Raw genomic sequence first — 27992 nt, forward strand, 5'->3', positions numbered from 1 at the left:
GCATGGGCCCAGTCCTCCATACAAACTGAAAAGACAAAAAATAAATGCAGAAGAGTAAAGAGCCACAGGCAGGACGGAGCCCAGGCTGGCCATCACAGCAGCCCTGGGGCTTACAATCCTGGGGACAGGACAAGGCTCTGGCCACCCCTATGTCCCTGTGATCACAGATCTCAGCATGTGGTTCACAGCGATGAACAGAGCCAGGAGGTGACAGAGCTGAGGAGAGCCTGTCAAAGATGACAATGGACTGAGTTCCACCTGCACACATCTGTTCACACTCAGCTCCACCTGGACACAGCCTGTTCACACTCAGCTCCACCTGCACACAGCCTGTTTACACTCAGCTCCACCTGGGCACAGCCTGTTCACACTCAGCTCCCCCTGCACACAGCCTGTTCACACTCAGCACCACCTGGACACAGCCTGTTCACACTCACTTCCACCTGGACACAGTCTGTTCATACTCAGCTCTACCTGCACATAGTCTGTTCACACTCAGTTCTACCTAGACACAGCCTGTTCACACTCTGCTCCACCTGGGCACAGCCTGTTCACACTCTGCTTCCACAGCCTCATCCTGTCCCACCAGATACACACAGCATAATGACACAGATTCTGGAAGGTTCTCCATCTGCCACTTATTTCCTCCACAAAACTGTAAGAATTCTCAATCCTTTAATTTACCCGCCCATCAACCCCTCAGGTCAAGGATGTGAACAATCAAGTCCACATTCAGCTTCTTAGTCTCAGTGGGGACATGAGGAGCTCAGGGCAGCAGGGAGCTGACAGGATGGAGATGTCCCCTCCTGCCTGCTGGACCAGGAAGGTTGGCTGAGGAAGGGAGCACAGGCAGTGCAGGGAGAGGGTCCTGGTGTGCAGGGCTGGGCTGGGCTCCCCACTTCTTCACATGGAGCCCATAGGATCACAGGGAGCATCAGACACTGTTGCTAAGGAGAACTGGGGGCTCTGGATGTCACAGGAGGGACCTGAACACATGGTCTGTCCCTCAGTCCACTCCAGGCAGCTGTCTTCACGCTAGAGAAGGAGAGTCAGGAACAACCACTGTGAGGACAGCATCCCAACAGCCCACCGCTCACTTAAGGGAGATTCTGGGCGTCCCTGAGTCCCACTCATGTCCACTTTGCCCTGAAGGAGAGAAACCTATTCTTTAGGATCCCAAGTGTGGGATCGAATGGTCTAGTAAGAGAACAGGTGATGTTAATTCACTAGCAGGGCAACCACCTCGTGCAGGAGCTTAATTGCTACCAGATGAAAAAGATCCCGTGAACAGACTCTGGGAGGAGATCTATAAATGAGCCCAGAACTGGCAGAGGGCACAGATTGAAGACTTGGGATAGTTTTGGCTGTTCATCGCTGCCCTTCAAGACGCTCCTAGAGAAAACCGCTTGAGGGAAGGCTTCAGAGCTCCAGCTCCTGCTGAGGCTCTGAGGTCTGGTTACCCCAGGTTCCAGTGGAAGAAATCCTGCGGCTCCCGACCGGAGAATTGTTCCTCGGGACTGATATCCTTAAGGTTTTGTTGTTGTGTCAATTAATCCTCATTTCCTGCTGTTTTGGTTAATCTCGTTATAATTGACGTAGGCTCGGTCAATAAGTTGTTAATAAAATATTTTGGTTAAGAAAATTGAGTCTACATTGCCCCTCTCCAAATCATGCCACAGAGTGTCACCTTTACAATCTGGGAGAGACACATCCCTAGGATTAAAAAAAAAATTCATTGCAAGGTACAAACAGGGCCCCAGAAGATATTTCTGGAGGGGCTATCATGGGCTGGCTGAGCTCCCCACCATCTCCAGCTTCACCCCAAGGGCCTCAGGGACAATCCTAGTCCCACACTTAGCTGGAGCATAGTCTCCTCCTTTTGCACCTGTGAGAAGAAAAGCTGTGAGAGACCAGGAAATACCTCAACCCTAGGAAGTTTCCAGAACTGACAGCAGCCCCAGTTAGAGATAGGAGCCATGAGGGTGTGCAGGTGTTTCCTATTAATGAGGCAGAACACACTTCTAAAAGGAGCTGAGAAAACCCAGGCCCCGCCCTCTCCTACCTTTGTTTCTCCTCCTCTTCCTCACAACAGCCACCACAGCCACAATGATGGTCACAGCTCCAAGGACAACCAGAACAGCAATGATTGCCATGCTGGGGACCATGGACTCAGGAGGCTCTGGGAAGGGAAGGGAAAGCAAGGGAGGTGAGAGTCATGACCCCAGCTCTCAGCCCTGACCTGCTCAGGGGCTGCAGAAGGTTCCAGCTTTCCCTGAGCCCAGCTCTGCACCCACACCCTCCTTACCCCATCTCAGGGTGAGGGGCTCAGGCAGACCCTCATGCACCACATGGCATGTGTAATCCTGCTCCTTCCCAGAAGGCACTGCCACAGCTGCCCACTTCTGGAAGGTTCCATCCCCTCCAGGCCTGGTCTCCACAAGCTCCATGTCCTGGGTCAGTTCCTCCCCATTCAGCTGCCAGGTCAGGGTGATGTCAGCAGGGTAGAAGCCCAGGGCCCAGCACCTCAGGGTGACGCCATCTTTAGATCCATAATGACGGGTCACATGTGCCTTTGGAGTGTCTGTTGAAAGTTTTATGAATTTCCAATATTAAGAAGATACATTGAAATATGCAAAGACAACATTAAATCAATAACTATACTGAACTATGTGTGTTTGAACACTTTGACTGTCATCACTAGTGACCTGATGGGGAGCTGGTCCCCTCAGCACAGAACTGCACATTTTCCTCTCTCTCTCTCTCTCTCTCTCTCTCTCTCTCTCTCTCTCTCTCTCTCTCTTTTGTGTGTGTTTGTGTGAGATGCTTGGGGGGACGGGATGGCAGGGGATTCAGAAGTTAAGAGGTTAAGAGAGAATCTACAAGAACCAGCAGGTGGACATGGTTTGTTGTTGTTCTTTGTTGTTTTTTGAGATGTTCTGTGTCTTAAGGTAGGTAATAGAAGAGTGGAAAAAGGAATAGAAAATAATTAGTTTAATATGTTAAGATGTTTAAAACCATATAAAAACAAGAGTTTAGGAGTAGAGGCTCCTTGAAGGATGTCCCCAATTACTGCTGCCACCATTGAGGCACAACCACTGTGTCCATTTTTTTTTTTTTTTTAGACAGGGTTTTTCTGTTATCTTGGCTGTCCCGGACTCACTTTGTAGACCAGGCTGGCCTGGAACTCACAGCAATCTGCCTGCCTCTGCCTTCCCAGTGCTGGGATTAAAGGCATGCGCCACCACGCCCTGCCACTGTGTCCATCTTGCTGACCAGCATTCACTGTCTGTCCTAGTGAACAGTCATCTCCAGAGTGTGCAGCAGAAACGTGGTGAACCTCTCACACTCAGCCAGAGAAAATGACTCCCAGCCCCTGCCCCTGGGGGGACAGATACAAGGCAAGTCACACAGGATCCTGAAGTGTGCTGTGGGCCCAGTGCAGCACCCACTGGGAACACAGCAGCTCACAGGGGGAGTGGATCTTCCCTCTCACTCCAGTCCTCCATTGCAGAAGCCCCTGTCTCTGAGGAGATCAATTCCTGACTCACTAGGGGGAGCACTGCAGCTTGTTGGGGCAGAGGGGGAGCAGGAGGGGCTGGATGGTTAATTCAGGCAGGAAATAGTCCAAGCTCACAGGACCTTTCTCCTTTAAGGGAACAGGGACTTTACTTGTCTAATTATCCTGGTTAGCAGTGTCCCCTGGGACCTGTGGACACTGATACAAATAGTAATACAAAGGGATAAGAAAGAATATCGCTCCAATGAGGAAGAAACTCTAAAGGCAAAATAATGCCTTCAAAAGGACAAACAAGCCATGTGGTGGTGGTGGCAGCTGCGCACGTCTTTAGTCCCAGCCCTCCAGGGGCAGAGACAGGCAGATCTCTGTGAGTTCGAGGTCAGCCTGGTCTACAAGTTAATTCAGGACAGCCAAGGCTACACAGAGAAACCCTGACTCAAACAAACAAAACAAAACAAAACAAAAGCAAACAAAAGGATAAACAAAAAAGAAAGAAAGAAAAGAAATTCTACTATTTAATATCTGTCAAGGGCACCCCACAAGTGCTCATGTGACCGTTCTAGGAATAGATACAATTGGAGTGTGGAAGGCAAGTAACCCCCACACACAGGGACCTGGGAGAATATGTTATCTGGAAAATTCTAGAAACTGGGGGAATCTAGCTGGACCTTGGTGGCACAAGCCTTTAGTCCCAGCATTCGGTAGGCAGGCAGAGGCAGGTGGATAGCTGTCAGTTTTAAGCCACTCTGGTCTATGAAGTAAGTTCCGGGACAGCCAAGGCTCCACAGAGAAGTCCTGTGGTTGGTGGGAGTGATGGTCTTAGGGGTGTGGGCCTGGTGGCACAGGCCTTTAATCCCAGCATTTGAGAGGCATAGGCAGGCAGATTTTTGTGAGTTCAAAGTCAGGAGGAGTACAAAGTGAGTCCAGGACAGCGGAAGCTACACAGAGAACCCTATCTCGAAAAATAAACAATAAACAAAACAAACAAACAAATAAAGAAAAGAAAAGACACTGGGGGAGCTTGCGATGTTGGATCAGGAGACCCAGGACACTGTTTTCCTCAGAGACAGGGGCGTCATCCCAGCTGAGGATTCTTTTTCCTCAGGACTGAGCTGAGGGCAGAGGGAGGAGGAGGCCGCGGCCCCCGCACCTGTGCGCAGCAGCGTCTCCTTCCCGTTCTCCAGGTGTCTGCGGAGCCAATCCACGCACGTGCCCTGCACGTAGGCCTTGTGTCTCTCTGCCTGACCAGCCTGCTCCCACTTGCGTTGCGTAATCTGAGCCGCCGCATCTGCTGCCGTCCAGGATTTCAGGTCTTGGTTCAGGGCGATGTAATCGTGGCCATCATAGGCGTACTGAAGGTACCCGCCCAGGGGGCGTCGGTCCGACCCCACGTGACAGCCGTACATCCACTGGATGGTGTGAGAGCCTGCGGGACCCCACGGTCAGCCACGCACACCTGTCCCCACGTGATCGCCCACGCCTCGCGGCCGCGCCCACCCACCGACTCCTCCAAACTTAAAAGGTTCTCCCGAACCTTGGATTTGCGACTCAGGAATGTCGGGCCCCGGTGTCGGGGAGGTGGAGGGGACGTGAGCTCTGACCGCGGTCACTCACCGCCCTCGCTCTGGTTGTAGTAGCGGAGCGCAGTCCTCAGGTTCCCTTGGAAAATCTGCTCCGTGTTCTTGGCTCTCAGTGTCTCCCGCTCCCAATACTCCGGCTCCTCCCGCTCCATCCACGACGCCCGCGGCTCCATTCTCGGAGTCTGCGCGTCGCTGTCGAAGCACACGAACTCCGTGTCGTCCATGTATCCGACTTCCATGTACCGGGGCTCCCCGAGGCCGGGCCGGGACACGGCGGTGATGAAGTACCGCAGCGAGTGTGAGCCTGGGGGCGGCGCGCGGTGAGACCCCGACCTCCTCCCGGGACCCTGGGCAGGTGCGCGGGCCCGGAGGGGAGCAGGGCGCCGGGCTCGGGACCCGGGTGGAGCAGGGGGCGGAGAGTCTGGTGGGCGACGCGGGGATGCGGCTTCCCCGGTGTCCCCCCCCCCCCCTCCCCGCAGAGCCCGTTTCCTTCCTGACCCCGCACTCACTTGCGCGGGTCTGGGTCGGGGCCAGGGCGGCCGCCAGCAGCAGGAGCAGCATGCGCGGCGCCATCGCCTCCATCTGGGATCTGGGCGCGTCTGAGTCCTGTAGGCTGCGTGGACTTTATAACCCTTCTCCGCCGTGGGCGGCCTGGTTCCCCAGGATCGCGCCAGCCTATGGGGGTAAGAACTGCGGACTTGTCATCAGTCTCCAGGCAGAAGGACCAGACACAGGAGCAGACATGAAACTGGGGAGATGGGGAATCCCAAGCCCAGGGCTTCCCTACACCACACATCCCCTGCCTGGCAACTGCTGTGGGACAGAGCGCTGTTTGTCATGGCGTCTCCGTGTTCTCACCCAGAAGCTGTCTGGACACCAGGAGAGACCCGAAGCCAGGCTCATGCTGTCCTTCCCTCCACCCTTCCTCTTCCTTCTCTTCAGATGTCGGACCCTGGAGTCTTCTAGAAGAAAAGCCGCTCAGGGAACACAGTGGCAACAGCAAGCAGTTGTGGATGCAGGTGAGAGATGCTTCTCCTTAAGGCAGAGGCGCTGGCCTGCAAGCCCCACACAGACCCACAGACACCGGGCTCTGCTCACCTGCAGTGGGCGCGCACACTGCCAAGCCCGACAGCAGGAGCCTCATCTGTGAAGAAGAGACTTTGCCTCTTCCCTCAGGGTCCCTCTTCTCAGCTTCCTGCTGGACTCAGGCTCCTCCTGTGTCTTCACCGATGATGCATCTGTGTTTCACAAGGATCTTCACCCCAGGTCCTGAGACAGTCTGTGTGGACCTGTGGTTTTGTTTTGTTTTTTTGTTTTTGTTTTTTGTTTTTGGCTACTTTATTGGATTTCTACATCTACCACCTTTCTCCACCCCAACACCAGGTAGGTGACAAAGAAAGTTACGGGGAAAGGGGCCATAGAGCTCTTAAAAGTCTTCCTGCTTCTGACCAGGGCCATGGAGTTCCTTGAGGCAGGTCCAGTCTTTGTCAGGATATCCAATTTCTTCTCCTCATCTCTGCCCCCTTGAGGAAACACTGGACAAACTTGAAAAACAAACAAGAAACAAATAACTGGGCTGGGGAGATGGCTCAGTGGTTAAGAGCACCGACTGCTCTTCCAGAGGTCCTGAGTTCAATTCCCAGCAGCCACATGGTGGCTCACAACCATCTATAATATGATCTGATGTGCACTGTATACACAATAAATAAAAAACAACAACAACAACAACAACACAAATACCTTTTTTGGTTTGTCTGAGATACATTCTCACTGTGTGTAGCCCAGGGTCTCCTGGAACTCACTCTGGAGACCAGGCTGGCCTTGAACTCCCAGAGATCCACCTACCTCTGAATTCAGAGACCTACCCGCCCCCCCAAACAACAACAACAACAACAATAACAACAACAACAACAACAACCAAACCACAAAAAATAATCTTTAAAAAAACAATATTACCTGGCATGATGGAAGTGCACACCTTTAATCCCTACCCGGAGGGAGAGGCAGGTGGATCTCTGAGTCTGAAGACACCCTTGTTCACAGAGTGAGTTCCAGATCAGCCAGAACCACACAGTGGAACCCTGTCTTGGAAAACTAAAAACCAAAACCAGCTCCCTGCTGTCCTCTCGCCTGCACTCTGGACCACCTTTCTTCTGCCCTCCATCTCCTGGGACAACCTGTCCTTATAAATTCTCTCACACTGTGTCACCTGCACATCCCACTGTAGCACTTGCTGCAGCAGACCAGCAACACTGTGTCACTCTGTGCTGTGTCTTAGAAACAGGACTCACAGCTCACATCTGCAACAGACACCTGTGGGCTGATCACCATGGACAGAGCTGTGTCACCTGCTTGAGGCGTGGGTTTCTTCCACCCAAGGCAGAGACAGTGACGGCAGACCAAAGAACATCCATCCAGGGTCAGCTGGGTGAACCATGAGCTCGCTGGTTGCTCACAGGAGTGTGTGTGAGTCACAGCATACAGCCCCGTCCCTGCAGTCCCCGGCACAGCTCCCAGCAGCTCACTCCACCCTCTCCTGTCCCTCAGGGCCTGCTGCTGTTCCACCCTGAGAGGGACCTGCTCCACTGTGTGAGCTCAGTGAACCTGCAGCTTCCTGTGTGTCCTGAGCCTCACAGCCTCCTCCTGGCTCCCCAGGGAATGACTCCCTCTAGAGGAGAAGCTCCCACAGCCACCTCCCTCTTCTGCAGAGGCTCCTTCATGAACACAACCTCAGCCAGATGCTGGTGTGCAAGTGCAGCACCCTGTCCCCTGACACTGAGGTCAGAGTCCCCTGGGCTGTCCCCTCAGCACAGCCCTCCCTCCTCTCCCACCTGCCTGTCCGTCTTTGACTCATGATACAATTTATGTTTTCATTCATTGACGAAACCTTTATTGTGTTGAATGTTTGCTGGGTCCCCGCACTAGAAGTCCTCGTCACAAGATAAAGATGGCTGCCTCATCATTATGGGGATTATGAGTGTTACTTGTTTCAGCAAGGACTGCCAGAGCTCTGGACTAGAAGTCATGAATCATGAAAAGAAACCTTCAGGGGCCAGAACCTGAAACACAGAATAAAGTAATTTCCATCTCTGGTAGTCCCAGAATTAAGTTTTTAAAAGAAGCATCACCTTTATGTCTGCCTTTTGCTTGGCTGTATGTATGGGCACCATGTGTGTGCCTTGCATCCGTGGCCATTGGATCTTTTGGAGAAGGAATCACTGATGGATGATATAAACCATTGTGGTGCTGGCATAGCAGAGCCATCTCCCCAGCTCCTGAATCATGTATTTTTAACTAGATTAACTAGTAGTTAAACTAGTTTAACTACTTTAAACTAGACCCTACTGCAAAACCTTGAGTGGCCACTGGGGGGCAGCACCAGGGAGTCCCAGAACCAGGGAGGAAGATGGGGCCTTGGGCACAACACAGATCCAATAGGGCCTGATCCAAGAGGAACCTGTGGATGCCTCCTCTCTGCCATCCCATAATCCACGCTTTGAAACTGAAAGATGGAGAGAACCTCCAGGGAGGCTGCAGGAAGGAGGCAGGTCGCAGGAGCCTGAAGTTCATCTCCTCAGCCCACAGTGTCCTGAGTGCAGGCCCTGGTTGTACGTTGTGGGGACATGAACAGGAAAACACCTTCTACTGCGGGGACACTGAGGGACCCCAAAGGACAATGGGACAGCCACCACTAGCAGGGACGGGAAAGCCTGGTCTTCCATACAAACTAAAGAGTCAAGAAATAACAAAAACGCACCAGCCCTGACTGCTAATAATCCTGGGGTCAGGACAAGGTTCTGGCCAACCCTATGTCCCTGTGATCACAGATCCCAGTGTGTGGTTCACAGTGATGAAGAGAACAGAGCCAGGAGGTGACAGAGCTGAGGAGAGAACCAGTCATCGATGACAATGGACTGAGCTCCACCTGCACACAGCCTGTTCACACTCAGCTCCACCTGCACACAGCCTGTTCACACTCACTTCCACCTGGACACGTCTGTTCATACTCACCTCTACCTGCACACAGCTTGTTCACACTCAGTTCTACCTGCACACAGCTTGTTCACACTCAGTTCTACCTGGACACAACCTGTTTACACTCAGCTCCACCTGGGCACAGTCTGTTCACACTCAGCTCTACCTGCACACAGCTTGTTCACACTCAGTTCTACCTGGACACAGCCTGTTTACACTCAGCTCTACCTGGGCACAGTCTGTTCACACTCAGCTCCCTCTGGGCATAGCCAGTTCACACTCAGCTCCACAGGAGCATCACCATTTTCACACTGAGCTCCACCTGCACACAGCCTGTTCACACTCTACTCCACCTGGGCACAGCCCTGTTCACACTCTGCTTCCACAGCCTCATCCTGTCCCACCAGATACACACGGCATAATGACACAGATTCTGGAAGGTTCTCCATCTGCCACTTATTTCCTCCACAAAACTGTAAGAATTCTCAATCCTTTAATTTACCCACCCATCAACCCCTCAGGTCAAGGATGTGAACAATCAAGTCCACATTCAGCTTCTTAGTCTCAGTGGGGACATGAGGAGCTCAGGGCAGCAGGGAGCTGACAGGATGGAGATGTCCCCTCCTGCCTGCTGGACCAGGAAGGTTGGCTGAGGAAGGGAGCACAGGCAGTGCAGGGTGAGGGTCCTGGTGTGCAGGGCTGGGCTGGGCTCCCCACTTCTTCACATGGAGCCCATAGGATCACAGGGAGCATCACACACTGTTGCTAAGGAGAACTGAGGGCTCTGGATGTCACAGGAGGGATCTGAACACATGGTCTGTGCCTCAGTCCACTCCAGGCAGCTGTCTTCACGCTAGAGAAGGAGAGTCAGGGACAACCACTGTGAGGACAGCAGCCCAACAGCCCACCGCTCACTCAAGGGAGATTCTGGGAGTCCCTGAGTCCCAATCATGTCCACTTTGTCCCTCCCCGAATCAGGCCCCAGAGTGTCACCTTACAATAAGGGAGAAAAATATCAGAGCTCTGCTTGCTGTCCCTCCTTGGGGTAAAAATACCAAAGATTTCATTGCAGGGTACAAACAGGGCCCCAGAAGATTTTTCTGGAAGGGCTATCATGGGCTGGCTGAGCTCCCCACCATCTCCAGCTTCACCCCAAGGGACTCAGGGACAATCCTGGCCCCCACACTTAGCTGGAGCATAGTCCCCTCCTTTTGCACCCGTGAGAAGAAAAGCTGTGAGAGACCAGGGAAGACCCCAACCTTAGGAAGTTTCCAGAACTGACAGCAGCCCCAGTTAGAGACAGGAGCCATGAGGGTCAGCATGTGTTTCCCATTAATGAGGCAGAGCACACTTCTAAAAGGGGCTGAGAGAAAACCCAGGCCCTGCCCTCCCCTACCTCTGTTTCTCCTCCTCTTCCTCACAACAGCCACCACAGCCACAATGATGGTCACAGTACCAAGGACACCCGGAACAGCAATGATTGCCATGATGGGGACCTTGGACTCAGGAGGCTCTGGGAAGGGAAGGGAAAGCAAGGGAAGGTGAGAGTCATGACCCCAGCTCTCAGCCCTGACCTGCTCAGGGGCTGCAGAAGGTTCCAGCTTTCCCTGAGCCCAGCTCTGCACCCACACCCTCCTTACCCCATCTCAGGGTGAGGGGCTCAGGCAGACCCTTATGCACCACATGGCATGTGTAATCCTGCTCCTTCCCAGAAGGCACCACCACAGCTGCCCACTTCTGGAAGGTTCCATCCCCTCCAGGCCTGGTGTCCACAAGCTCCATGTCCTGGGTTAGTTCCTCCCCATTCAGCTGCCAGGTCAGGGAGATGTCAGCAGGGTAGAAGCCCAGGGCCCAGCACCTCAGGGTGATGCCACCTTCAGGGCTAGGGTGATGGGTCACATGTGCCTTTGGGGGGTCTGTGGGAGATTTATGAATTTCCACAATTAAGATAAACTGAAATCTGCAGAGACGATATGAAATCAATGACTACACTGAACTATGTGCATTTGAACACTTTGAGCTGGTCCCCAAGACAGGGTTTCTCTGTGTAGCCTTGGCTGTCTTGGACTGGCTTTGTAGACCAGGCTGTCCTCGAACTCATAGTGATCAGCCTGCCTCTGCCTCTTGAGTGCTGGGATTAAAGGCATGTGGTGGTTTGACTTCTTTTTTTTTTTTTTCCTTCGAGACAGGGTCTCTCTGTGTAGCCTTGGCTGTCCTGGACTCGCTTTGTAGACCAGGCTGGCCTCGAACTCACAGCGATCCGCCTACCTCTGCCTCCCGAGTGCTGGGATTAAAGGCGTGCGCCACCACGCCCGGCGGTGGTTTGACTTCTAAGGGGATAAATGTGACTTGCTCTCTCACAAGTCTTTTCTCAACCCCTACTTGTGATCTAAGCAAAAAACATGTTTATTTCTCCTTCAGTGCCCCTAATGACTGCTGCCACCATTGAGGCACAAACATGTGTCCATCTTGCTGACCAGCATTAACTGTCTGTCCAAGTGAACAGTCATCTCCAGAGTGTGCAGTAGAAATGTGCTGAGCCTTTTACACTCAGCCAGAGAAAATGACTCCCAGGCCCTGCCTCTGTGGAGACAGATGCAAGGCAAGTCACACAGGATCCCTAAAGTGTGCTGTGGACCCAGTGCAGCACCCACTGGGAACACAGCAGCTCACAGGGGGGAGTGGATCTTCCCTCTCACTCCAGTCCTCCATTGCAGAAGCCCCTGCCTCTGAGGAAGGTCAATTCCTGACTCACTAGGGGGGGGCACTGCAGCTTGATGGGGCAGAGGGGAGAGCAGGGGAGTCTGGATGGTTAATTCAGGCAAGAAATAGTCCAAACTCACAGGAACCTTTCTCCTTTAAGGGAACAGGGACTTTACTTGTCTAATTATCCAGGTTAGCAGTGTCCCCTGGCACCTCTGAACACCGATACAAATGATAATACAAGGGGATGAAGAAAGAATATCATAGGCCAGGCGTGGTGGTGCACACTTTTAATACCAGCACTGGGGAGACAGAGGCAGGTGGATCACTGTGAGTTCGAAGGCATCCTGGTCTACAAAGTGAGTCCAGGATCGCCAAGGCTACAAAGAGAAACCCTGTCTCAAAAAAAGGGAAAAAGAAAAAGAAAGAAAGAAAGAAAAATATTGCTCCAACGAGGAAGAAAATCTAAAAGCAAAATAATGCATCGAAAGAGACAAGAAAGAAAGAAAGAAAGAAAGAAAGAAAGAAAGAAAGAAAGATTCTTCTATTTAATATTTGTCAAGGGCACCCCATAAGTGCTCATGTTACCGTTCTAGGAATAGATACAATTGGGGTGTGGAAGGCATGTAACCCCCACACACAGGGAACTGAGAGAATGTGTTATTTGCAAAGTTCTAGAAACTTGGGGAACCTAGCTGGACCTTGGTGGCACACACCTTTAGTCCCAGCACTTGGGAGGCAGAGGCAGGAGGATTGCTGTGAGTTCGAGGCCAGCCTGGTCTACAAAGTGAATCTAGAACAGCCAGGGATACACAGAGAAACTTTGTCTTGGAAAACCTAAAAAACAAGACAAAACACAAACAAGAAACCTGAGCACGGTGGCACACACATGTAATCAGAGTACTCAGGAGACAGAAGCGGAGGCTAGGCTGGTTTACAAAGAGAGTACAGAACAGCCAAAGCTACAGAGAGAAAGACTATCTCGAAAAAGAAACAAACACAAAACAAAAAAAGAAAGAAAGAAAGAAAAAGAAAGGACACTGGTGGAGCCTGCGATGTTGGATCAGGAGACCCCGACACTGTTTCCCTAGAGACAGGGGCGTCATCCCAGCTGAGGTTCTTCTTCCTCAGGACTGAGCTGAGGGCAGAGGGAGGAGGAGCCCGCGGCCCCTGCACCTGTGCGCAGCAGCGTCTCCTTCCTGTTCTCCAGGTGTCTGTGGAGCCACCCCACGCACGTGCCCTCCAGGTAGGCCTTGTGTCTCTCTGCAACACCATCCTGCTCAAACTTGCGCTTGATGATCTGCCCTGCCATGTCCGCCGCCGTCCAGGAGGTCAGGTCTTCGTTCAGGGCGATGTAATCGCGGCCATCATAGGCGTACTGCTCGTACCCGCCGACGGGGCGCCCGTCCGACCCCACGTGACAGCCGTACATCCACTGTAAGGTGTGAGAACCTGCGGGACCCCGCGGTCAGCCATGCACACCTGTTCACACGTGATCATTCACGCCCCCACCACGGGGGACCCCTCCAAACTGAAAGCGTTCTCCTCCTGGACCTCGGACTTGGGACCCGGGTGGCGGGGGTGGGGGGTGGGGGGTGGGGGGGGCCGTCTCGGGCCCCGATGTCGGGACGTGGCGGGGTCCTGAGCTCTGACCCGCGGTCACTCACCACCCTCGCTCTGGTTGTAATCAAAGAGCAGGTTCCTCAGGTTCCCTCGGAAAATCTGCTCCATGTTCCTGGCCACCCCTGTGTTCCACTTCCAGTACTCCGGCCCCTCCCGCTCCATCCATGGAGCGAGCGGCTCCGTCCTTGGAGTCTGCGCGTCGCTGTCGAAGCTCACGATCTGTGTGTCGTCCACGTAGGCGGCAGAGATGAACCGGGGCTCCCCGAGGCCGGGCCGGGACACGGCGGTGTGGAAATACTGCATCGAGTGTGAGCCTGGGGGCGGCGCGCGGTGAGACCCAGACCTCCTCCCGGGACCCCGGGCAGGTGCGCGGGCCGGGAGGGGAGCAGGGTGCGGGGCTCGGGACGCGGGTGGAGCAGGGGGCGGAGGGTCTGGTGGGCGACGCGGGGACGCGGCTTCCCCGGTGTCCCCCTCCTCTCCCCGCGCAGAGTCTGTTTCCCTGCGGACCCCGCACTCACCCTCGCAGGTCTGGGTCAGGGCCAGGGCGGCCACAGGAGCAGCGCAGGCCAGCAGCAGGAGCAGCGGGCTAGGCGCCATCGCCTCCATCTGGGGTCTGAGTCCAGCTGTCTGGGTGGATATAATAACCGGTGCCTGCGGGGACACTGCCTGGTTCCCCAGGATCGCGCCAACCAATGGGGGTGTGAATTGCGCATTTGTCATCCGTGTCCGGGAAGAAGGCCCTGACACAGGAGCAGACAGGAAACGGAAAATGAGGAATCTCCAGCCCAGAGTTTCCCCACTGCAGACCTCACCCCCTGGCCACTGAGACTTTGCAGGAGCCTTGGCTAGTGGGACAGAGCGCTGTTTGTCATGGCGTCTCCGCGTTCTCACCCAGAAGCTGTCTGGACACCAGGAGAGACCCGAGGCCAGGCTCATGTTGTCCTTCCCTCCACCCTTCCTCTTCCTTCTCTTCAGAAGTCAGACCCTGGAGTCTTCTAGAAGAAAGGCCGCTTCTGGGAACACAAAGACAACAGCAAGCTGTTGGGGATGCAGGTGAGAGATGCTTCTGCTTAAAGCAGAGGCGCTGGCCTGCAAGCCCCACACAGACCCGCAGACACCGGGCTCTGCTCACCTGCAGTGGGCGCTCACACTGCCAAGCCCGACAGCAGGAGCCTCATCAGTGAAGAGGACACTTTGTATCTCCGTCAGGATTGGGTCTTCTTGGCCTCCTGCTTGGGCTTAGGCTCCTGAATCCTGAATCCAGATGATGGGTCAGTGTGTCACAGAGATCTTCACCCCACGTCCTGAGACTGTCTGTGTGGACCTGGTCACTGGGATGAGACTCCTGGGGAGTAAAGTGCAGCTGATCCCTGTCACACTGCTCTGCCCGTGTCCACACACTTCCTCCCTACACTTGCTCTGGTGAATCCACCACAGTGAGAGAGGAGCTGTAACTAACTGTAAAGGAGAACAGTGATGTAGTGTGGTAGACAGGCGTTATGGAGTCTGTGACCCTCGCACTGTCTCTCTGACCCTCACTCACACTTGAGAGCTGATGCGGTGTGTGCGACTGAGTGTCTGAGGTGTGTGGGACACGGTTTGATAACCATGTTGGCTCCTCATTCCCTCAGGCCTGTGCCCTGTGGACACTGGAGAGAGCCTGGTTCTCACAGCGGAAGGTGCCCACTGGGGATCTGAGGCCTCATTCCTGGTCACTAGTGTGGACGTGTTTTAATTAATAACACCTTTGTTTCTAGGGATTTTGATTCGATGTTTTCACATTGCAGCCCTGCATATCTGAAGTGAACACTGAGAGCGGAGGTGAGTGGGGACTCCTGCATAGAGTCGCACACAGAACAGTGTGTCACAGTGTGCATGACCAGCGCTCTAACCTGATGCAGGTGTGCACAGCAGCCCAAACAATCACCAGGATGCTGGCAACACTTGGTTCCATGAACTGTTCATATCAAGCGCTGTGTGAACTTTCCCTGGAAACACCATCCTCTTAGGTCTCATCCTGACTAACTGAGGAGGCAGCTGCCTGTAGACAGCTCCGCAGAAATTATCTTCGTTACTTTTCTTTTTGTTAATTAAAAAATTTTTTTTCTGTTTGTTCTTCAGGACAGTGTTTCTCTATGTAACAGCCCTCCATGTCCAGAAACTCTCTCTGTAGGCCAGGCTGATATTTTTTTTCTTGAGACAGGGTCTCTCTGTGGTATCTTGGCTGTCCTGGACTCACTTTGTAGACCAGGCTGGCCTCGAACTCACAGCGATCCGCCTGCCTCTGCCTCCCAAGTGCTGGGATTACAGGCGTGCGCCACCACGCCTGGCTCCCCCTTTAAGTCCTAACACTTCAGTCTGTGCACAGGGAGTGAGACCTGTGGACCAGGCCCACCAAGCGCCTCTGGGTGGCACCAGGTATTAGTGCCAGCCAGTGGATTTAATTACGTAGACGTGGCTACAGAGGATGATGAACTCCTTTGGGACTGTGGCATCGGGTAAAGGCACACCAGCTCTGAGGATGCCCTACACTGCCACAGTGTTATCTTGGGGCTGTTTCCTGAGACACATCTCCAAGAGTCGGCCATACTGTTGCAGGGCCAGGTTATTTCAATCCCTTCTTAATATGGGGGCAGGTTTGTCTACACAAAGCCAGCACGACGGGGTGAGGTTTTATTGGGATGAGTTTAAGAAAGTATAGGTGGCCTTAAGGAGCCTCAGGGCTGGACTTGATCCTCTGGTCAGACTGTCAGTCGTGGCTGGGCCCAGATGGGACCCTGAGTGACCGACAGAGGTGTTAGCCATGTCTGGTCCTGCGGCTGGCAGTGCCTGAGGTGGGTTGATGAGACCTCTGGGCCCGAGCAGCACCATGGTGGTGACATAGAGGGTGAATGTCTGAATGGTGGACAGGAGACCCGTGTCACAGCCCACAGCACAGAGGTGACGTCCACAGCTGTCCCATTTTCCATTCTGTCTGTTTGCCAAGAGGCTGGAGTGACGCCCTGGCTGGATTACATGGTCTGGACTAAGCAATTCTTTCTGGCCATCTGCCTAGAAACTGGAATCAGGTCTTTGGGTCCCTCAGTTACCCATGGGGCTCTGGTTTCAACACCGTTCTGCACTATAAAAATCCCGTGGTCCCTCACAGTCACGGGACTCTTTCCCTGGGCATCCATAAAATTGTGTATCAGCCAGTTTGCCCTGTAAGCATGGTTCACGGCAACCATGTCTTGCCAAGCCAGTGTCATGGGCTGCCACTCAGTGATGTGCTGGAGCTGGGGTCCCTGGGGGACATGTCCCAGGCCAGGTCACACAGATGAAAATGAGGGAACCAGGAGCCAGGTGGCCCCTGATGGACACACCCAGATGTGAACCACCCGTCCAGATGCTATGGCTCTTAAGATCCAAGTTGTAACCAAGGATTGGTGAAGGCTGCAGAGCAGAAGAGGACAGACACATGCCCCATAAAAAAATCAAGGATGCTGGAGCCTTATCCCTAGGGGGCGCCCTGGGTGTCTCTTGGCTGCTCCTTCTTGGGTCCAGGGTGGGGGTTCATCTGTCAGGGACATGGCTGTGATGTACCCAATGTATCTACATCTTTATTCCATCACTCTGACCGCTGGTCAGGATCACAGTGTGAGGTCCCTTCCAGCTGGTTCCAGAGCTTCCTTGTGGTGTCTTTTGACCCAGACGAGGTCCCCAGGCTTGTGGCAACGGTGTTTGGCTGGTGGCAGCTCTAGATGCAGAAACAGAAAAACGTTGTCCTGGGCGTCTGGGGAGCCTGGTGGGACTTAAGAACTCTGTATTCAGGCTTCTTAGCCATAACCCCTGGGGGGGGGGCTTGGGGACCAGAGGAGGGGGCTCACCAAATATTATCACATAAGGGGCCAATCTTCAGGATTGGGGGTGTTTTGAACTCGGAACAGGACAAAGAGAAGGAAAGCTGTCCAGCCATCGCCTGTCTCCTGGGTTAATTTAGTCATCTCCATTAGGTCCAATTCATCCTTTCTACCTGCCCTGGACTTGAGGGGCACAGTTGTAGGCACAGTGTGGCTTCCAATTAGTCCCCAAACTTTACCTAAGTCCCGTGTTACCTTAGAGATAAAAGCTGGTCCGTTATCTGTTCCTATAACAGAAGGAAGTCCACGGCTGGCTATGCGCTCAGGGACAATCTTCTTGGTCTCTGTGGAGGCCGATTCCTTCTGGCAGGAAAAGCCTCTACCCACCCTGAAAAGGTATCTGTAAAGACTAAAAGAGATTTGTACCCATATTTCCCAGTTTTCACCTCCGTAAAGTCCGCATCCCAGTAGAGTCCAGGGGAAGTTCCCCTTCTCCTCTACTTAGAGGAGGCCCCAGCGGTTGTGGGTTGGGAGCCCAGCAAGGGAGGCGCAGAGTCACACAGTCCTCCACCAGTTGGTTTACATTGAAGACTCTGAAGTTTGGACGTCCCAAAAGTTCCTTTAATTTCCTTTGACCAAGCTTGGCTCCTTTATGGATCTGGCTGACCAGGGCCTCGGAAGCTCCACGGTAGGTCGAGTCTCCTGTCTGTGGTGACCTCCATCCATCCTCAACCTGGGTGTTGGGGCAGTGCAAAGTCTTTGTCATCTTGGGTAGAATAGCTGTGTATTTCTGGTAAGGTTGGGTCTGGTATTGGTGTAAATGAATCAATGGTGGCCAGGGTGGCCTCTTTAGCTGCCTGGTCTGCCCTTCTGTTTTCTTGATCCTCCTGAGAGTTCCCCCTTGTGGTGTCCAGGCAATGGATGATGGCCAGTTTTTTTTTTTATAGCCAGAGTGCTGACGCTAAGTCTTGGTTTCTTGTTTGTTTTAACAGTCTTTCCCTCACTTTCTCTATCTCTCTGTCCTGGCTCTCCCAATACCCTCCTGCAAGTGGTCCCCTTGCTCTCCCAGGGGAACTTATTTAATCATGAGTCTGCACATGAATAAACACGTGTGAAGCCGCACATCCATTCAATACAGTTGCCCCTTCTCTGCTGGGGAGAAACCCTCCCAGGGGGAGCCTGAGTCTGAATCCAGCACAATAGTGAGCCGTGTGCACTCTGTGTGTTACTCTGTACACACTCCTGTGAAAGTCACTAAGTTAGGGACAGTAGGAGAATAGTAACAATGACATGGCAGAGGGATGCTCGCTGGACTCAAACCCCAGCACTCAGGAGGCAGCAACAGGAGGTGGAGGCAGGCCGGTCTCTGTAGGTTCTAGGTGAGCCTGGTCTATGAGGAGACTCAGGAAGCCACAGCTGCAGAGAGCCATCTCCACAGCCGCTCTTCTAACTTGCTGTTCTCACAGACACGTGACCTTTCCTTACCTCCTGACCTCAGGGGCCTCCTGAGGGAAAGTCTCAGCTCAGAAAAAACTGCTCTAGAACAGCTGGATGCTTCCAGCATTCTCCAGGCCTCGTGGTATAGACAGACCCTGATTGTGCTCCAGGCATCTGTTCCTTGTTCTTCTCAGAACTCATAGGCATGCTCCTGCCTCAGCGCATCTGCACTGGAGGATCCAAGGTCTGAACGAACTTGGTTCAGCTCCTTGGGGAAAGATTTCTTCCCCTCTTTACATCTTTCCTCTAAGTTCACTCTCTGACTGAGCCGCACTGAGCACCTATTTCAACAGCGCTCCGAGGGCGGGAGAGATGGCTGAGCTGCCGAGAGCACCTTCTGCTCCTGCTGAGATCCAAGTTCAGCTCCACACCCAGGGAACCTGACACCTTCTTCATATCCACAAGACTTGCCCACTCACCTGACCACACCCACACAGATGCACACACCTGACCACACCCACACAGATACACACACCTGTCCACACTCACACAGATGCACACACCTGACCACACTCACACACATGCACACACCTGGCCACACCCACACAGATCCACACACCTAACCACACCCACACAGATCCACACACCTAACCACACCCACACAGATGCACACACCTGGCCACACCCACACAGATCCACACACCTAACCACACCCACACAGATGCACACACCTAACCACACCCACACAGATGCACACACCTGACCATACCCACACATATGCACTCACCTGGCCACACCCACACAGATCCACACACCTGACCACACCCACACAGATGCACACACCTGACCACACCCACACAGATGCACTCACCTGACATTACAAACAGAGATGCACACACGACCATACCACACAGATGCACACACACCCAGTGAGGTGGATTAAATCAGAAATGTCCCTCATGGGCTTCGGTAGTTGAGCTTTATTCCCTCCTTGGTGGCCATAAGTGGGTAGAAGGTTTATGCGTTGTGGCCTCGCTGCAGGACATATGATACGTGGGAAAGGCTGTGACGGTAAAAAGCCCCATCTGCTCCTGTAGCCACAGGCCACACCCCCCCCCCATAAAAACATGGGAGCTTGTTATTTATTAATAAGCCTAGGCCTTAAGCTTGGGCTTGCTCCCTGACTAACTGGTTACTTCTTATCCCGTTTGGACTCACCTACGGTCAGCTGCGTGGCTGGTCACCTCTCCTCCCCTTCCTATGTCAGCTTCTTCCTTGTCCTGATGATGAATCCTTTTCCTGCCTGACTCTAACCCGGACTTCTCTTCCTGCCAGAAGTCCTGCCTTCTAACTCTGCCTCAGCTTATTGGTCATCAGATTTTGACTGACAGCGATGTTTCCATACTCACAGCTTCCGGTTTCCCTCTTTGTGGTTCCTGTTTGCCAATGAGATGTGAGCGCTCAGCTTCCTGCTCTGCCCTCCATGCTGCTGCAAAGCTGGTCGGCCATGAAGAGCTCTGACCCATTGGAGCTGTAACCCCAAAAATCTCGTCTCTGAGCTGCCTTGGTTGTGGGGTTTTATCACAGCAACAGAAAGGTAACTAATGTGTACACATAATTTTAAAATGTTTAAAAGTTCTCACTATGTAGATCAGTCTAGAATCAAACTCACAGAGATGCACCCGTCTCTGCCTTCAGAAGGCTAGGAATAAAGGCGTGTGCTAGCATGCTACATTAGAATTGTAAGGAATTATAAAAAACAATAGCCCCTGCCCTGTCTCTCTCACCTGCACTCTGGACCACCTTCCCTGAGCCCTTCACCTCCTGAAACAGCCTGTCTTTACTTTCCTTAACACTGTATCACGGGCAGCCTCCCCCAGGAGGATTGCTCCAGGAATCCAGCAACACTGTATCACTCTTTCCCTACTGTGTCTTAGAAAAAGGATTTCCATCTCAACTTGGAACAGACACCTGTGGGCTGATCAAGGTGGACTCAGTTGTGTCACCTGCTTGAGGCCTGGGTTTCCCCCACCCCAGAAGAGACAGTGACAGCAGACCAAGGGACATCCACCCAGGGTCAGCTGGGTGAACCCTGAGCTTGGTGGTTGCTCACAGGAGTGTGGGTGAGTCGGGGCATAACCACTGAGCAGCCCTCCCCAGTGTGCACTGCGCTCACAACAGCCCCGTCCCTGCAGTCCCCGGCACAGCTCCCAGCAGCTCACTCCACCCTCTCCTGTCCCTCAGGGCCTGCTGCTGTTCCACCCTGAGAGGGACCTGCTCCACTGTGTGAGCTCAGTGAACCTGCAGCTTCCTGTGTGTCCTGAGCCTCACAGCCTCCTCCTGGCTCCCCAGGGAATGACTCCCTCTAGAGGAGAAGCTCCCACAGCCGCCTCCGTCTTCTGCAGAGGCTACTTCATGAACACAACCTCAGCCAGATGCTGGTGTGCAAGTGCAGCACCCTGTCCCTGACACTGAGGTCAGAGTCCCCTGGGCTGTCCCCTCAGCACAGCCCTCCCTCCTCTCCCACCTGCCTGTCTGTCTTTGGCTCATGATACAATTTATGTTTTCATTCATTGATCAAATATTGTGTTGAATGTTTGCTGGGTCACTGGCACTAGAAGTCCTCATCACAAGATAAAGATGGCTGCCTCATCATTATGGGGATTATGTGAGCGTTACTTGTTTCAGCAAGGGTTGTGGGAGCTCCTGACTAGAAGTCATGAGTCATGAAAAGAAACCTTCAGGGGCCAGAACCTGAAACACAGAATAAAGTAATTTCCATCTCTGGTATTCCCAGAATTAAGTTTTTAAAAGGAGCGTCAGTTTTGCTTGGCTGTATGTATGGGCACCATGCGTGAGCCTTGCATCCGTGGCCATTGGATCTTTTGTAGAAGGAATCACTGGTGGATGATATAAACCATTGTGGTGCTGGCATAGCAGAGCCATCTCCCCAGCTTCTGAATCATGTATTTTGAAAGGAACATCACTTTAAACTAGACCTTACTGCAAAGCCCTTAGTGGCCACTGGAGAGCAGCACCAGGAAATCCCAGAACCAGGGAGGAAGATGGGCAGAACACAGATCCAATAGGGCCTGATCCAAGAGGAGAGCTGTGGATGCCTCCTCTCTGCCCATCCCATAATCCACGCTTTACAACTGAAGGGTAGATCGACCCTCCAGGGAGGCTGCAGGAAGGAGGCAGGTCTCAGAAGCCTGAAGTTCATCTCCTCAGCCCACAGTGTCCTGAGTGCAGGCCCTGGTTATATGTTGTCGGACATGAACAGGAAAACACCTATTGCTGTGACACTAAAGGACCTCAAAGGACAATGAGGCAGCCACCACTAGCAGGGACAAGAAAGCTTGGTCTTCCATACAAACTAAAGAGTCAAGAAATAACCTAAACGCACCAGCCCTGACTGCTCATAATCCTGGGGCCAGGACAAGGCTCTGGCCACCCCTATGTCCCAGTGATCACAGATCCCAGTGTGTGGTTCACAGCCATGAAGAGAACAGAGCCAGGAGGTGACAGAGCTGAGGAGAGCCTGTCAAAGATGACAATGGACTGAGCTCCACCTGGGCACAGCCTGTTCACACTCAGCTCCACCTGCACACAGCCTGTTCACACTCAGCTCCACCTGCACACAGCCTATTCACACTCAGCTCCACCTGCACACAGCCTATTCACACTCAGCTCCACCTGCACACAGCCTGTTCACACTCAGCTCCACCTGCACACAGCCTGTTCACACTCAGCTCCACCTGCACACAGCCTGTTCACACTCACTTCCACCTGCATACAGCCTATTCACACTCAGCTCCACCTGCACACAGCCTATTCACACTCAGCTCCACCTGCACACAGCCTGTTCACACTCAGCTCCACCTGCACACAGCCTGTTCACACTCAGCTCCACCTGCACACAGCCTGTTCACATTCAGCTCCACCTGCACACAGCCTGTTCACACTCAGTTCCACCTGCACACAGCCTGTTCACACTCAGCTCCACCTGGGCACAGCCTGTTCATACTCAGCTCCACCTGGGCACAGCCTGTTCACACTCAGCTCCACCTGGACACAGCCTGTTCACACTCAGCTCCACCTGGACATAGCCTGTTCACACTCAGCTCCACCTGCACACAGCCTGTTCACACTCAGCTCCACCTGCACACAGCCTGTTCACACTCAGCTCCACCTGCACACAGCCTATTCACACTCAGCTCCACCTGCACACAGCCTATTCACACTCAGCTCCACCTGCACACAGCCTGTTCACACTCAGCTCCACCTGCACACAGCCTGTTCACACTCAGCTCCACCTGCACACAGCCTGTTCACACTCACTTCCACCTGCATACAGCCTATTCACACTCAGCTCCACCTGCACACAGCCTATTCACACTCAGCTCCACCTGCACACAGCCTGTTCACACTCAGCTCCACCTGCACACAGCCTGTTCACACTCAGCTCCACCTGCACACAGCCTGTTCACATTCAGCTCCACCTGCACACAGCCTGTTCACACTCAGTTCCACCTGCACACAGCCTGTTCACACTCAGCTCCACCTGGGCACAGCCTGTTCATACTCAGCTCCACCTGGGCACAGCCTGTTCACACTCAGCTCCACCTGGACACAGCCTGTTCACACTCAGCTCCACCTGGACATAGCCTGTTCACACTCAGCTCCACCTGCACACAGCCTGTTCACACTCAGCTCCACCTGCACACAGCCTGTTCACACTCAGCTCCACCTGCACACAGCCTGTTCACACACCCATCCCACAGCCTCATCATGTCCCACTAGATACACACAGCATAATGACACAGATTCTGGAAAGTTCTCCCTCTGCCATGTATTTCCTCCAAAAAATTGTAAGAATTCTCAGTCATTTAATTTACCCACCCATCAACCCCTCAAGTCAAGGATGTGAACAATCAAGTCCACATTCAGCTTCTTAGTCTCAGTGGGGACATGAGGAGCTGCAGCTCAGGGCAGCAGGGAGCTGACAGGATGGAGATGTCCCCTCCTGCCTGCTGGACCAGGAAGGTTGGCTGAGGAAGGGAGCACAGGCAGTGCAGGGTGAGGGTCCTGGTGTGCAGGGCTGGGCTGGGCTCCCACTTCTTCACATGGAGCCCATAGGATCACAGGGAGCATCAGACACTGTTGCTAAGGAGAACTGAGGGCTCTGGACGTCACAGGAGGGACCTGAACACATGGTCTGTCCCTCAGTCCACTCCAGGCAGCTGTCTTCACGCTAGAGAAGGAGAGTCAGGAACAACCACTGTGAGGACAGCATCCCAACAGCCCACCGCTCACTCAAGGGACATTCTGGGAGTCCCTGAGTCCCAATCATGTCCACTTTGTCCCTCCCCGAATCAGGCCCCAGAGTGTCACCTTTACAATCTGCTAGAGACACATCAGAGCTCCGGTTGCTGTCTCTTCCTATGGTTAAAAAAAAAAGAAAAGAAAAAAAAAAAGAAAAAAAAGAAAGGAAAGAGTGAATGAAAGAAAAGAAAAGAAAAAGAAATTATTTAATTGTAAGGTGCAAACAGTGCCCCAGAATTTTTTTCTGGAGCGGTTATTATGGTCTGGCTAAGCTCCCCATCATCTCCTGCTTCACCCCAAAGGCCTCAAGGACAGTCTTGCCTGCCACTCCTAGCTGTAGCATAGTCCCCTCTTTTTTCACCTGAGAGAAGTAAGGCTGTGAGAGACCAGGGAAGACCTTAGCCCTAGGAAGTTTGCAGAACTGGTGGTAGCCCCAGTTAGACACAATAGTAATGAGGGTGTGCGTGTGTTTCCCATTAGTGAGGCAGAGCACACTTCTAAAAGGGGCTGAGAGAAAACCCAGGCCCCACCCTCCCTTACCTCTGTTTCTCCTCCTCTTCCTCACAACAGCCACCACAGCCACAAGGATGGTCACAGCTCCAAGGACAACCAGAACAGCAATGATTGCCATGATGGGGACCATGGACTCAGGAGGCTCTGGGAAGGGAAGGGAAAGCAAGGGAAGGTGAGGGTCATGACCCCAGCTCTCAGCCCTGACCTGCTCAGGGGCTGCAGAAGGCTCCAGCTTTCCCTGAGCCCAGCTCTGCACCCACACCTTCCTTACCCCATCTCAGGGTGAGGGGCTCATGCAGACCCTCATGCACCACATGGCATGTGTAATCCTGCTCCTTCCCAGAAGGCACCACCACAGCTGCCCACTTCTGGAAGGTTCCATCCCCTCCAGGCCTGGTGTCCACGAGCTCCATGTCCTGGGTCAGGTCCTCCCCATTCAGCTGCCAGGTCAGGGTGATGTGAGCAGGGTAGAAGCCCAGGGCCCAGCACCTCAGGGTGATGTCATCTTTAGATCCAGGGTGATGGGTCACATGTGCCTTTGGGGGGTCTGTTGGGAGTTATGAATTTTCACTATTAAGAAGATACATTGAAATATGCAAAGACAACATTAAACCAATAACTATACTGAACTATATGTGTTTGAACACTTTGACTGTCATCACCGGTGACCTGATGGGGAGCTGGTCCCCTCAGCACAGAACTGCACATTTTCCTTTGTGTGTGTGTGTGTGTGTGTGTGTGTGTGTGTGAGATGCTTGGGGGACAGGATGGCAGGGGATTCAGAAGTTAAGAGGTTAAGAGAGAATCTAGAAGACCCGCAGGTTGACATGGTTTGTTGTTGTTGTTGTTGTTGTTGTTGTTGTTGTTGTTGTTTGTCTTTTGGGATGTTCTGTATGTTAAGGTAGGCAGTAGAAGCATGGAAGAAGGAGTAGGCATAATTAGGAGCAGAGGCTGCTTTAAGCATAATCCCCTAACGACTGCTGCCACCCTGCAGCAAACCACTGTGTCCATCTTGCTGACCAGCATTCACTGTCCGTCCTAGTGAACAGTCATCTCCAGAGTGCGCAGCAGAAATGTAGGGAACCTCTCACACTCAGCCAGAGAAAATGACTCCCAGGCCCTGCCTCTGGGGGACAGATACAAGGCAAGTCACACAGGATCCCTGAAGTGTGCTGTGGACCCAGTGCAGCACCCACTGGGAACACAGCAGCTCACAGGGGGAGTGGATCTTCCCTCTCACTCCAGTCCTCCATTGCAGAAGCCCCTGTGTCTGAGGAAGGTCAATTCCTGACTCACTAGGGGGAGCCCTGCAGCTTGTTGGGGCAGAGGGGGAGCAGGAGGGTCTGGATGATTAATTCTGGCAGGAAATAGTTCAAGCTCACAGGACCTTTCTCCTTAAAGGGAACACTGACTTGTCTAATTATCCACGTTCTCAGTGTCCCCGGGCACCTGTGGACACTGGTACAAAGGATAATACAAGGGAATGAAGAAAGAATATCACTCAAATGAGGAAGAAAATCTAAAAACAAAATAATGCCTTCAAAGAGACAAAAAAGAAAAAGAAAATAGAAATTCTATTATTTAATATTTGTCTGGGATACCCCATAACTGCTCATGTGACGATCCCAGGATTAGATAGAACTGGGCTGTGGAAGGAATATAAAGGCCACACTCAGGGATCTGGGAGAAGGAATTATTTAGAAAGTTCTAGAAACTGGATGAACCTAGCTGGCCGGTGGTAGTTCAAGCCTTTAGTCCCAGCAGTCGGTAGGTAGGCAGAGGCAGGTGGGCCGCTGTAAGTTTGAGGCTAGCCTGGTCTACAGAGTTCCAGGGCAGCCAAGGCTACAAAGAGAAACCCTATGGTGGGGTGGTGGAGTGCTGGGGTGATGCGAGTTGTCACAAGTCTTTAATCCCAACACTTGAGAGGCATAGGCAGGTGTATCGTTGTGAATTTGAAGTTAGCCTGGTCTACAAAGTGAGTCCAGGACTGCCACGGATACACAGAGAAACCTTGTCTCGAAAAACAAACGAACTCACACACACACACACACACACACACACACACACACACACACACACACACGAAAGAAAATAACCAAAACTGGGGGAGCCTGCGATGTTGGATCAGGAGACCCAGGACACTGTTTCCCCTCAGAGACAGGGACATCATCCCAGCTGAGGTTCTTCTTCCTCAGGACTGAGCTGAGGGCAGAGGGAGGAGGAGCCCGCGTCCCCCGCACCTGTGCGCAGCAGAGTCTTTTTCCCGGTCTTCAGGTGTCTGCAGAGAGTTTTCACGCATTTCCTCTCCAGGTAGGCCTTCTGCCTCTCTGCTTCACCAATCTGCTCCCATCTGCGCTTTGTAATCAGTGCCTTGGAGTCCCCCGCCGTCCAGGATTTCAGGTCTTCGTTCAGGGCGATGTAATCGTGGCCATCATAAGCGTACTGAAGGTATCCGCGGAGGAGGCGCCCGTCCGACCCCACGTGACAGCCGTACATCCACTGGAATGTGTGAGAGCCTGCTCCGCCCCCTCCCCGGTCAAGCTCCGCCCACCTGCCCCCAGGTAATTACCCATGCTGTGGGACCCGCCCATCCATGCACCTCTCCAAACTGAAAGGGTTCTCCTCCGGAACCTCGGATGGAACACGGGAGTCCCCAGGCCTGGCGTCGGAATGTGGCTGCAGTCACTCACCGCCCTTGCTCTGGTTGTAGTGGAGGAGCAGGGTCCTCAGGGCCACTTGGAAAATCTGCTCATTCTTCTTGGCTCTCAGTGTCTCCCGCTCCCAATACTCCGGTCCCTCCCGCTCCATCCACGACGCCCGCGGCTCCATTCTCGGGGTCTCCGCGTCGTTGTCGAAGCTCACGAACTGCGTGTCGTCCACGTAGCCGACTTCCATGTACCAGGAATCCCCGGGGCAGGGCCGGGACACGGCGGTGGAGAAATACCGCAGCGAGTGTGAGCCTGGGGGCGGCGCGCGGTGAGACCCCGACCCTCCTCCCGGGACCCCGGGCAGGTGCGCGGGCCGGGAGGGGAGCAGGGCGCGGGGCTCGGGACGCGGGTGGAGAAGGGGGCCCGAGGCTCTGCCTTCCTAGCAGAGTCCGTTTCTCCCTCGACCTTGCACTCACCCACGCGGGTCTGGGTCGGGGTCAGGGCGGCAGCCAGCAGCAGGACCAGCAAGCATGATGCCAACGACCCCATCTGGAATCAGGGCAAGTCTGAGTCCCGCGGTCTGCACGGACTTTATAGTGTCTGCAGTAGGCGGCCTGGTTCCCCAGGATCGCACCAGCCTATGGGGGTGAGAACCGCGGACTTGTCATCAGTGTCCAGGCAGAAGGAGCTGACACAGGAGCAGACATGAAACTGGGGAGATGGGGATCCCCAGCCCTGAGCTTCCCCACCCTGGACCTCACCGCCTGGCAACTGAGACTTTGCCTGACCTTGTGCTGAGGGACAGAGCGCTGTTTGTCATGGCGTCTCCGCG

General features: G+C 53.4%; 2 protein-coding genes and 2 long non-coding RNA genes across 9 annotated transcripts in view; 1 reads left to right on the plus strand and 3 right to left on the minus strand.

Moving 5' to 3' along the window:
• Nucleotides 1–609: 609 nt before the first annotated feature.
• LOC311581483 (H-2 class I histocompatibility antigen, Q10 alpha chain-like) lies at nucleotides 610–27758 on the minus strand. Of its 3 annotated transcripts, none has more exons than XM_084753782.1 (7): nucleotides 27637–27758; nucleotides 27203–27472; nucleotides 26753–27028; nucleotides 24784–25059; nucleotides 10469–10585; nucleotides 1688–1885; nucleotides 610–1035 (listed from the first exon to the last, which is right to left on the minus strand). In XM_084753782.1, exons 1-6 carry the CDS (start codon nucleotides 27707–27709, stop codon nucleotides 1782–1784), a joined length of 1116 nt encoding a protein of 371 aa, XP_084609908.1. In that variant the 5' UTR covers nucleotides 27710–27758; the 3' UTR covers nucleotides 610–1035; nucleotides 1688–1781. The 3 variants fall into 3 exon arrangements, with proteins under 3 accessions (XP_084609908.1, XP_084609906.1, XP_084609907.1); XM_084753780.1 differs by lacking the exons at nucleotides 24784–25059; nucleotides 26753–27028; nucleotides 27203–27472; nucleotides 27637–27758 and adding exons at nucleotides 10713–10988; nucleotides 12952–13227; nucleotides 13443–13712; nucleotides 13917–14019; XM_084753781.1 differs by lacking the exons at nucleotides 10469–10585; nucleotides 24784–25059; nucleotides 26753–27028; nucleotides 27203–27472; nucleotides 27637–27758 and adding exons at nucleotides 2063–2179; nucleotides 2306–2581; nucleotides 4668–4943; nucleotides 5132–5401; nucleotides 5607–5749.
• Nucleotides 9514–10462, minus strand: LOC311581500. Its single transcript, XR_014773784.1, has 2 exons — nucleotides 10257–10462; nucleotides 9514–9925 (listed from the first exon to the last, which is right to left on the minus strand). It is a non-coding gene; the product is annotated as an uncharacterized lncRNA (long non-coding RNA).
• On the plus strand, nucleotides 20163–21358 carry LOC311581499. The gene is made up of 3 exons (XR_014773783.1): nucleotides 20163–20271; nucleotides 20612–20797; nucleotides 20919–21358. It is a non-coding gene; the product is annotated as an uncharacterized lncRNA (long non-coding RNA).
• Nucleotides 23614–27992, minus strand: part of LOC311581480 (H-2 class I histocompatibility antigen, Q10 alpha chain-like) — a 119334-nt gene continuing 114955 nt past the window's right edge. For all 4 annotated transcript variants that reach the window (XM_084753773.1, XM_084753772.1, XM_084753765.1 and 1 more), the window contains exons 7-8: nucleotides 24069–24110; nucleotides 23614–23928 (exon numbers count right to left, since the gene is read on the minus strand). In XM_084753773.1, coding sequence (XP_084609899.1) covers nucleotides 23924–23928; nucleotides 24069–24110 — 47 coding nt within the window. In that variant the 3' untranslated portion in view covers nucleotides 23614–23923. The remainder of the gene's footprint in view (nucleotides 23929–24068; nucleotides 24111–27992) is intronic.

This window comes from Acomys minous (assembly GCF_964271855.1).
Source record: "Acomys minous genome assembly, chromosome: 13".
In the NCBI taxonomy this organism is placed as follows: domain Eukaryota; kingdom Metazoa; phylum Chordata; class Mammalia; order Rodentia; family Muridae; genus Acomys; species Acomys minous.

What these genes read in the sequence shown, in the direction of transcription:
- LOC311581483 (XM_084753780.1), bottom strand. Translation starts at nt 14,004, where the DNA reads ATGGAGGCGATGGCGCCTAGCCCGCTGCTCCTGCTGCTGGCCTGCGCT. An exon ending in CCTGACCCAGACCTGCGAGG is followed by an intron (nt 13,713 to 13,916) that starts GTGAGTGCGGGG and finishes CGCCGCCCCCAG; the next exon opens with GCTCACACTCGATGCAGTAT. An exon ending in GGAGACGCTGCTGCGCACAG is followed by an intron (nt 10,989 to 12,951) that starts GTGCAGGGGCCG and finishes AATCTCCCACAG; the next exon opens with ACCCCCCAAAGGCACATGTG.